The sequence below is a fragment of the Stegastes partitus genome, unplaced genomic scaffold (genome assembly GCF_000690725.1).
Source record: "Stegastes partitus isolate 25-593 unplaced genomic scaffold, Stegastes_partitus-1.0.2 Scaffold675, whole genome shotgun sequence".
NCBI classification, from domain to species: Eukaryota; Metazoa; Chordata; class Actinopteri; family Pomacentridae; genus Stegastes; species Stegastes partitus.
Window position 1 is genome coordinate 259,763 of NW_007578406.1, and position 11,145 is coordinate 270,907.

Consider the following 11,145-nt stretch of genomic DNA (forward strand, 5'->3'; position numbering starts at 1 on the left):
TTTAGGACACAGAGACAGGTTATTGGGATGTTCATCGATGACTGGAGAGGAACTTAAACATTTGGTGTCAGCGTATAAAAGCTGTCTCATAGTGACGAGCCCACTCAGAATATCAGACAGACTGCTGGTCCTCTCAGCATTTCAAAGCTTTAGAAGGAGTGTTTTTTATATGCTGAGCTGTCTGGCCCTTAATTTGACTCTTTTGGTTCACTGTCGCCGCTCTTATAACATCATTTTCAGCCACAGCAGGCTGCTGTTTTCAAAGAAACCTCTAAAATCCCACTGTATGCAGCCTGGTGACACCAAGCAGCAGACAGAAACAGTTAGTGATTAGCTGGTGGGCATTTAGCAGCTACAGAGCCAGATATCTCCCTCAGGAGGTGAGAAACAGAGCCATGCCACCACAACTACAAACAACACATATTCTGACTTTATTCTAATCAATTGAAAGCACTGGAGAAGCAACTTATAATAACTAATTTTACCTATATGTACCCATTGATGTCAGGCTTTGCTGTGAGGGACTGAATCAGTGCAGTGATGTATATGTGATCCTGCAGCACAAACAGAGCAGCAGCACACAGGTATGACTACGACATGGGAGGCAGCATTTGCATAGATAATGAGAGCGCAGGTTGTTGGCACATTTCACTCAGTATGGGGTGCTAATCGGTGCATCTTGGAAGCGTCAGTGTAGAAACACAGTAATGACTCTGTTGTTGTCAGCGGTCTCCAGGTTGTCTGCTGGGCTCTTGAGTCTCACCTGGGGAATTCATTAGCTCGAGTTGTCAGCTGCAGTCAGACTCGTATTGTTTGCGGGGTGTTTAGGCTCTGTCAGTGTCGCATTCATGACCAGCTGCTGTTGGTTTGCAGATTTCCCATTTGCACGCTGTAAGCACTGTGTCACTTTGTAAATGGCAAAATCTGCATCGCCTTTTGGCTCCAGTAAACAAGCCCCGGCTCCAGTGTTCCTGCCAGCCGAGCAGATCACACACTACAGCCAGAGATACAAAGAGGAGCAAACAGCGAGACCAATCTGTGCCCTCCCAATCAGCTACACTGGCCGCACTTCACTTCTCTTGTATGAGCAATATCATCTGAGGTTACTGTGGCTCCGGGTTACAACATCAGAAAAAAAAGAAGAAGAAGAAGACGAAGAGAGGAAGCAAATGAAGAACTGAAGTCAGAATTGAAAATCTCATGTTGACCTTCTGCAGATGCCCTAGAAGGTCGTGTAGCTCTCTCAATCACACAACTGTGATCAGCATCACCACAAACTGGACTGTTAGCTGTTAGTCACAGCGACCGGAGGCAGAGGCATAAATTGTGAGATAACAATTTGATTAAAATGCATCAGGTTTTGCTTGGCCTTTTCCAAGGAAAGATGGTGTTGTCATGGTGTAGAACGGGGCCGTCTGAGTTATACAAAGCGTTATTGATGGCAGCAGAAGGAAGCCAACGAAAAATGATGGAGACAAACATAAAGATAAAAGCCCTTGCTATCTCTCCCTCTTCCCTGCCCTCCCTCACACTTTCGGCTTCTCTCATTTTGTTCCTTACAGTGTAAGTGTGATAAAAGCAGCAGACCTATGACTCCGGTTCCCACCCCACATTCTGATATGAATTCAGGGAGCCGAGGCCGTCCCCTAATCTCTTAATGCATGTTCCCTCGCCCTTGGCAGGGTCATGGGAGAAATAGATGGAGCCTTATCAGCTTTTATGGATTTATGGAGAATTTCTCTGCATTGGGTGTTTTTATATATATATATATTTATAGCAGCTTGTGTGTGCTCATACAGTATGTGTCTCTGTGCATGTGTGTGTCCTCAAGGAAGGTTATCAGAGATAGTAATATCTTCATGAGTTTTATCAAGTTCTTAATTACTACATTAATCATGTTGACTTGCTCCCATCAAGCTAAACTGAAAAGAGACACAGCGGCTGTTTCTGACAAATTTGTGCCAGTGTGTTCACCTTCAGGAGATGTCTTCTTTAACTGGTCATACTTGATCATAAATGTCATGCTCCTCAGTGACTTAAAGCTGCTTTAATAAATAGTTTATATTAACGATGCATAGCATGACTCTATGTGATGGGATACATGTCACTCATTAAGACAGACTAATAGAAAATAAGCACCTAACTCTGCAATGGTCATTTTATTTTCCTGCTTCCAGCTCGTTATTTTTGCTTTGACGGCATGAATCTTTGTTGTAATGATTTATTTGAGTTCTGGAGAGCTGGTGCAGACCAAAGCAGCGTAAAAAGGAGGGTGAATATTAAACATAGCGCCACTCCACAAGCATGTTGAGGCGTCTGTTCTGTAAATAGGATTCTGTATTTAAAAGATGAATTATTGATTTGGAAAGTTTGAATCTGTGAATGCATTTTTGACTTTGCAGAAGCCAATGAGCTTTGGGGGAAAAGGTGTTCAGGTGTGCTGACTGACCATCAACCAGTCCATAAACAGTCCATACATGTGGGGAAGCAGTGACTTCCTTTAACCATCTCAGGCTCAGGAGGTGCATCATCATCAGTTCTGGTCACTGGTAAACATAAAGTAGCTCCGATAGCTGTTGTTGCCCATGTCTATGTGTGGCGATGATGTACGCTGATAATGAGCCAATCAATGTTCAGATCGATGGAAACACCCAAAATGTGGGAATACATTAATATAAATATGAAACTAAATCTCAGGTGCTGGGTGTAGTAAAGCGTGGCCTTGATGTATTTGTTCTGTGGTCACTCTGGACTCCACATCTGGGCGTTCTGTCAGAGTCCTGCAGACACACTGACTGGTTGGCAGCTGCTTTCTCCTCATTCTCACTTTACCTGTCCAGGTGTTCCATTATGCCGAAATATGATTAAAGATAAATGCTTTTCTTCTTATGAAATCGCAGTGATCCTGTTAAGCACAACAACAAACAAATGCAGCATTTATTTTTAAACTCAACACGTGACTCATTCTGTAGAGAACTGGATTCAAAACATGGTGTTAAATGATGGAGGTCTTGTTCACATGCTGGCTTATGCAGCATGTAGATAGAGTTTGGACGTGAGCATGATGCAGCTTGAACATGGTGAGAAAAGTAAAGCAACATGTAGATATCAGAGGAGAGCAGAGTGAGGATGTGGGGGAGGACCAGAGGTGAAGTAACTGCCTCAGGCTGTGTGTTCAGGTTCACACATATTTTAACTAATAAACTTTATTTAAAAAACAAAAAGTTAGAATGCTTCATATGAAACAGATGTGTATTATATCTGCATGTCATGTGTATTTGTTATGATGCATTGAACAGATCACAGCTGATACCTGATGCTGGTGGGCAGCTACACAATGTAGATAAAGACTGTTCAAAACTGTCTATTTAGAATGAGGATATAACCGAACAGCATGTTTTCTGTGAGGGATTGTTGTTCCACTAAAAACAAAGGCAGCTGCCTGCCCAATATGAACCAGCATCAAGCTGCTGTTGGTTGTGATGCTGGTCTGTATGTGCTGTTGAGTAGAATTATGGGATTGATGTAAGCCTGCTGGGACCACATCCTGCCTTCAGGTTCCCGGAGACGTTTGTGTGATGTTCAGCTTTTTTTGTAATTTGGTCCAACAAAAAACAAACAAAAAACAGAGTAATGTTCCTTTAATGCTACAGCAAACTAGATGTTTGTGGCTCTCTGGAATACTGTCCTGTTTATCTAAACATTTTATTAGCAAAAGGCAGATGCTATAAATACCAGAACCTTTAGTGTCTGTACTGTGTCTGTAGACGTCAGAGGATCCTCATGTTTCACCTGCATTCACCCAAATTACTGAATTACTTATTTAGTCTGTAACTTTGGGATTTTCATTGAAGCAGTTGGTTGAAACTTTTTTTTCATTGTTTTTAGATGTTTTATGGGACAAATGATAAATGAGAATAGCCGTGGGTTTCAGCAGCAGGATGAAGATCATCTATGTGAACATTGAAGTGAATCCATAATTTAACATGAAATTAAGAGTTTCTGTGGAACATTATATTGTTAGTCAGTAATTGAAGCTTTTAGATCTATGAACAGCAGCAATATGTTTTCCATCATTCAAAGGTGTTTCAGCTTTGAGCTGTGAACTGCTGTAGCTGGACCTACAAACTGCAGCTGCCAGGATCTCATGAGAGTTCTGTTGGCCAGAAATCTACCCAGCATGCAGTGTGATGATCACCAGTTACTGATTCTGAGCTGGTCTGATTCACCTCAGACCAGCTGGTGTTTCATTTATGCAGTAAATATGGTATTTTACTGTAAGGTGAGAATATTTCTAGAGACAAAACAGGTCATTGTCCTGTTCTCAGAGGTTGTCCACATGTTAAACAAACAGCCCATCCGTGGTTTGTGAAAGTCGGCCCATCATTTGGTTTTGATCGAGTCTAAGGAGGAGGTCAGGGTGGATAAATGGGTCGACTTCACATCAGATCTTAACACAGTCGTCTGATGTTTGTTTCTTGCTTCAAAGCAGTAGTTAATATGACTTTGTCCCTGGTCAGAGGGACGACCAGTCCATCAGGGTCGGAGGACACGTTCTTTACTCATTTATCCACTAGGCAGCTTGAATAGGATTAAACAACATTTCCAATAACAAATCATACTGCATGAGCTACAACTGTACTTGGTTTACAAAAAGGAGTGAGTCGCTGTAAGATATTTGAAAAAATAATGTGTAATGAGAAAACAGGCTGCCCCCCTCCTCCACCGCCTCCCCCACTGTTCTCAATGCAGTCCTGTCATGAGGACAGTTGGAGACTTGCCCTCTAACAATGAGGGGCTCCAGCTCTCATAGCTGAAGAAAAAGCAATTTAACCACAGAGCCCCCCTCGGAGAACTCGCACATCAAAGCAGCTGCAGTGGCGAAGGCGAAGCCAGAGCCTGCCTGGGTTTCGCCTGCGAGCAGGTGAGGGAGAGAAAAATATCAGCGTTGTCCAAGAATACAGGGAGATCTCAGAGGACAGCAGCTGCTTGTTATCACAGGATATTTCTGGCAGTTTGACGTCTCATCCGTGCTTCTGGGGCAGGATGGAGCCCAGGGAGGGAACGGACAGTGGTCAGGGAAGATTTGTGACATGCATTTTAAATCTCTTTATATCCAACTTTCCATGGATCTCAGTCGCCTTTTGACCTGCTTTTTTTTAAATTCTTTTTTCTTTTTTCAAGCCGGGGTTTGATGAAAGAAATAAAAAGTTCCTGTGTAGGTCTGACTGAGCAAACTGGGCTCACAGCAACACATTAGACCACACTCCTGCTAATATGCTTTCTTATACCAACTGACGGCACTCCATAACGTGTGAGACATGGAGAATGGCTGCATAACAAAAACTACATTCAGTATAATTGAGTTAATTTCACATTTACCTCAGTGTAAATAAAAGTCTGCACTCAGAGGCAGATTTCTTCTTTCAAAACACATTAAAGTGAAAAAAGATTGGCTGTAGTTTGTTATCAACACACTACACTGTGAAATGTGAAATAACAGGGCCAATGTCTTCCTGGAAAATGTCTTATCCTTGATGAAAATGAGTCCAGACACGAGCTGCTGATAAAATACCTTTGCCAGTATTTTTCTTTGATGCTGAGGTTTTGCATTTGCCTGAAAACAGATGGTGAATCTTTTGTGTATAAAGGAATGAACCTGCCATTTATCCTTGTGTAAGACTGCATGTCTTTAGCAGAAAGAAGAAATAGATGTGAAAAGGAAAGGAAAAGCAAAACATGGGGAAAAATGAAAATCAGTTGATAGGAAAGGAGGAGGAGGAATGATGGGTGAGTTGAAAGAAGAAGCCACCTCTTACTCCTGGGAAGGTCAGCAAGACTTGGATCTGAGTCTGCTTTGAGGCTGTGTGTGTGTGTGTGTGTGTGTGTGTGTGTGTGTGTGTGTGTGTGTGTGTGTGTGTGTGTGTGCATGCTGATATGTGTCCTGCATGTCAGCGTGCACGTATTCCAGCCATCTCTCTGGTTTAAGCATTCCCTCGGTTGCCATTATGGCCTAATAACCGTGTCAGTATGATTAATGGCAGGAGGCAGGGCTCTGATTGGACTCCCCCTCAACTACAGTACCGAGGCAACTACACTACCCACCATCCCCACTATCTGCCTAATCCGCCCCGGTCATGCCAAGCAGCAGCACCCACTGCGTTGCACCGGATCTGAAGGCTATCCGTGCAATTAGCTTGCATTTGCCCTCCTACGGGCAACATCAAAGACTCAATGTGATGATGATGGCTGGAAGATTAGACATTAGGGAGGAAACTGTGTGATCCCCAAGGCCGTGTTCACCAGTCCAAGGTAATAAATACAGACAACTTACTGCTAGTATGTTTGTCTGAATGTGTTTATATTCATCACTGATCACATAAAGGTCAAACCAAGCAGCATCTTTTCCTTTACGTTTATGTGCTTCTAAATGGATAAATAGATGATAACATGGAGACAGTCTGGTGGTGGAACTATTCTGCAAACATTGTAGTGGAGCCACATCATTTGTTCTACTTTCTCCATTCATTTCTCCATCTATCAGTTTCTTGCTTCATTGTTTTTAGGTCGATACAAAAGTTTTGGCACCTGTAGGCAAATAAAATGTTAGTTTAGCTCTGTATTCTACTACAGAACAATACAATCCACAGGTACCACAGTAACACCAGCATGAGTGACAGGCTGACTGTTTGTTGGTGACTGAACATTTTGTAGATCGGCCTCCTCATGTAGAGTGATCAATCACAGTCAGTGAAAAGCTGATCCCCAAGTAAGTTATCATAGAAACAAGAGCAGTTTAGCTTAATGCTGCCATCAGTCTGCAGCTGGCCTGCACAGGATGCAGACGACAGCATGCTGCATTCTCACTCCAAGATGGATCCACTGACAGATCAATGCCTGTAAGACTCTCCTCATTACTGACGTTTGGTGGGTTATTAAAGGGCAGCCCTTTGGCTCAGTAACTCCATACGGACAGATGTCATAGTTTGTGAAAGCAAAGAGTCTTTGGTGTCTTGATTCTGCAAGTTTCAGCCACATTAACAACAGATCACTTCAAGTTTTGGCATAGTGTTCGGCTGGCACAGCATGGTGGACATCTCACCGCACATCTCCAACGCTCATGGCACCCTGGGGAGCACTCCAACAGATTCTCTTTATGTTTCTTGAAGTTGTGCACTTTGAGGTCTGCTTTGGAATTGTTCAACTTCATGGCATCTTTTATTTTTAATAGAATCCATTCTGTCCTCTAGTTTCATGTGTCACTGGCTGCCACACAACCCAAAGCAGGAAACTTCCCTCCATGTACCCAACAGCTGGCAAAAGGTTCTGTTCTTTAAATGCAGCTCCTACATGCTGTAGCAGAAAGCTCCTCCTGTAATCTAGATATTATGAACATTTCAGTGCCTTTCACTCACTGCAATAAGATCTTAATCTTGCATTTCTTGGTGATGATGTCGTCTTGTTGGTCTGACGATAAGACGTAATGCTGTGACGTTCATCTCACAGAAAGCTTGTCAAAAATCAACAGCTTTCTAAATGGCTGCAGATATTTCAAAGTACTAAAACAGATTACTTGTAGCTCATCTAGTTGAACACTGTTGTGCTCACAGCTTCTTCTACATGGATTAATTACTGATCTTAAACACTTGTGTCTGTCTTTGCTTTAAAACCATCCTAACATGTATGAACAAGACAACTGTGAGAGCTGCTCTATTCACAATATACCCAAACCCCAGATTAAATGACTCTAACACACACCTTTGGTGACTGTTGCCACAGAGGTCAGTTTGTCTGCAGCACTACTGTCCAAAGCCTCCATGTCTTATCCATATGCTGCTGGCAGACTATCTGAGGTGCAAATTAACGAGGAGGTGGTCGGTAAGGCAACGCTCACGTGTCAGTCAAACCTTCTTCTATCTGATTGTTTTTCTTGCTCTTGTCTTACATCTTGTCTTGGCTTCCACAGTTTCCCTTTACCGCCTTGTCTTATTGACTTTTTAGACAGCAGGAATTTTAAAATGTAAGCACATTGGTTTCCTCTGTGGCGTTTAAGGCATACATTTCCTCCACTTAAGATCCTCACCGAAGCTCTGATCCTCCTGTCTAGCAGAGCAGGCGGTTGTTAAGTGTTACCACCAGATTAGAAGATGTCATTGTCATCATCTGGCAGTTCTTGACATGCCTAACAAGTCCCAATGAGTCAGTTAAGCACAAACAACACACTTTGCATTTAAATTCACATCCATTCTTCACAGTTCAATTGCTCTCAATTCATTTATTGCAGCAACGTATATCGCACAATGAAACAAAACCACACAACCTTTTCCACAATGTCTGTAAAATTATTTAGAATTTAGATCAGATTTTATTATAATTACAACCTGCATACAGCATATTACTCATGAACTCATCCTTGCATGGGTGTATTCATATCTGGATGTGTTAATAGCTGTACAATGCAGATATTACATAGATATTAACATGTCTGTACAGTTACATGGTAATATGTCACAAGAAGGCCCTTTCCTTTAGCTGCTGTACATGAACACTTCATTTAATAAAATAAAGCCTTTTATTAGGCATTAAACACATATTCCTTGTTATACAGTTTCTCACAATTATTTTAATGTTAAATGTCTGATTGTGGCTCACAAACAAGGTGAGAAAATCATATTTTCCAGTATTTTTTCTTTCCACTTCAGATTGAGCTTTCTGCTGCTCAGAAGGCCACAGTCAAAGGCAAACCTCCCGCTTTATTTCCCCACCATCCGTTGTGACGCTCTTCTCATGGCCGGGGGATCTCTGCTGTGCTGAAGGGATGAGAAAGCAGGCAGCAGTTACTCTGTGAACCTCAGTCCAAAATGAAAGTGCATTCTGACACCAGTGCTGCAGCTTTGAACAGATCTGAGGCAGCGCTGCAGAAAAAGATGGAGGCCCAGTGAAAGCAGGCAGAAGCAGATACAGACCAAATGCAGACAAATAGCCAGAGAGGATCTCACAGATATTCTGAGTAACAACCCTGAGCCTGTCAACTTTGGCTCTCAGGCTCTTTTTCAGGGATTTAAAAATAAAAAGAAGGCAGACGTTCTTCAGTGGTTGAAAACAAACATGACATATCTATCCGAGGTTGAGGTGTTACAGGTGAAGCCCAGAGAGGTGGATTGTGTTATTTCTTTATATGTTTCAGGCCACTCAGCTCAGTCTGACAAGGGAAAATGCTGAAGTGGATGCTATCTGTGAAGTGTGTAGGAATAGCTGCTGCTGTTTAACAGAAGAGTCTTTGCTGGACAAGGTCGTTCCATTTTATCAGCTCCAAACTTTCTATCTTCTCTTCATCTGTTCAAGTCATCTCAGCATCTCAGCATCTACCAATAATAACTGAACTTTAAATGAGTGCTGCCAATTGGTACTAATTACTAAAGATAAAAGAAAGACAGTTCTCTAATGTGTCCTTGTTTCTGCTTGTTTTTCTGCACCAGGATCCTTCATGATGGTCAATTCCTCCCAGCATTTTGGGGGGCAGCGTGCTCAGCTGCTGCTGCTGCCGCTCAGCGAGAACGACACTCACTGCATCCAGTTCAGCTACTTCCTGTACAGCCGTGATGGCCACAGCCCTGGAGACCTGCAGGTCTACATCCGGGTCAACGGTGGCCCCAAGGGCAGCGCCGTGTGGAATATCTCCGGCTCCCAGGGACGCCAGTGGCACCAGGTGGAGCTCGCCGTCAGCACTTTCTGGCCCAGTGAATACCAGGTACGAGTCTCTAGTCAATGACATGACGACAGCGGGGTAGAAAAGGTCGTAGTGGTTGTGTTCCCTCATGCATTCATCGACCAAAACAACATAACCGCTTACAGATGAGGTGGATTACTATCTCGTAACAACAGTACCTGTCGAGGTCTGGCATGTTACACGGTAGGTGGACAGTCTTTCTAGGAGTTGATGTGTAAAGATTTAAAAGACTTTAAGGATCTGCTGCAGATGCCTCTGTGCCAGTTGCCCCAGGGCATTTTCAGAGGCCTCGTAGAGTCTATATGTTGGTGAGCTGTTTTGGCAGAAGGGCCATGATGTTTTGGCTCGTTAGTGACGATAATCAGTTAATTTGGTATTTCCAATCCTTTTCTTACTATCAGTGATCGAGTTTTTCATGCCAAAGAATTTTGGCAAATGATTCTGCTCAAGTCTGAAATGTTTGTGTTATTTTCTGCGTTTGTGATGCTTGTGTGCACCAATCAGAACGCAGCAGTGCTTGACTATTTGTGAAGCTGCTCTCTCACATATTGCCGGCCAATCAAATCTAATTAAAGTGCAACCATGCAGTCCTGGTAAGGTTTTAGGTGTCTAGCCAGTATAATATACAGAATAGACAGAAAAGCAAACATTAGAAGGACAGTTAGTAGAACATGGAGGTGCCCAGTAGCTCACCTGGTGTGTGCACCACGAACCAGACCTGGATCCTGACCACCGTGACACAAGCCGGGCCTCTGGCTGCATGTTTCCTGTGTCTCTGCAGATGTCCATATCTGATTTAAAAAAAAGAAAGAAACAAGAAAACAACATTTGAAAAAGGTAAATAAAACCATAGAAACTAAATAATACATTTTCCAGGGGCTGTACTTTGATTTTGGCAGTAATCTGGGACTAAAGCCATCATCACCACCTTTCTAATACTTTCTTTCTGAAGTATTCTTGTGTTATTTTGCCAGAAAGAACCTGGGAGGTAATTAGAAATTGATTAATTGGATCGCAATAAACAGCATAGGTACACACACATCCATAGTATGTTGTCCAGATTTTTTTTTTTTTATGCTAAACTGTAAATAGGAATGCTGTCCTCTCAGTGGCATCAGTGTTATATACAGTCATGGAAAAACATGATTAGACCACCCTTGTTTTCTTTAATGTCCTGTTCATTGTCATGCCTGGTACCACTAAAGGTATATTACCTGAAAATACAATGAACACAACAACAAAATGCAGCTGATTACATCATACTTTATGTCCTATTTGACATGCTGAAGCTTAATTGTATTCCCAGAGTATATAAGAATAGAATAGAATAGAAAAGAATAGAATAGAATAGAATAGAATAGAATAGAAAAGAATAGAATAGAATAGAATAGAATAGAATAGAACAGAATGCCTTT

General features: G+C 42.3%; 1 protein-coding gene across 1 annotated transcript in view; it reads left to right on the plus strand.

Moving 5' to 3' along the window:
* The window catches only part of LOC103363633 (protein tyrosine phosphatase receptor type U), a 198,886-nt gene that overhangs the window by 95,733 nt on the left and 92,008 nt on the right, over window positions 1–11,145 (plus strand). Inside the window, exon 3 of the mRNA XM_008290464.1 lies at window positions 9,480–9,751. Coding sequence (XP_008288686.1) covers window positions 9,480–9,751 — 272 coding nt within the window. The remainder of the gene's footprint in view (window positions 1–9,479; window positions 9,752–11,145) is intronic.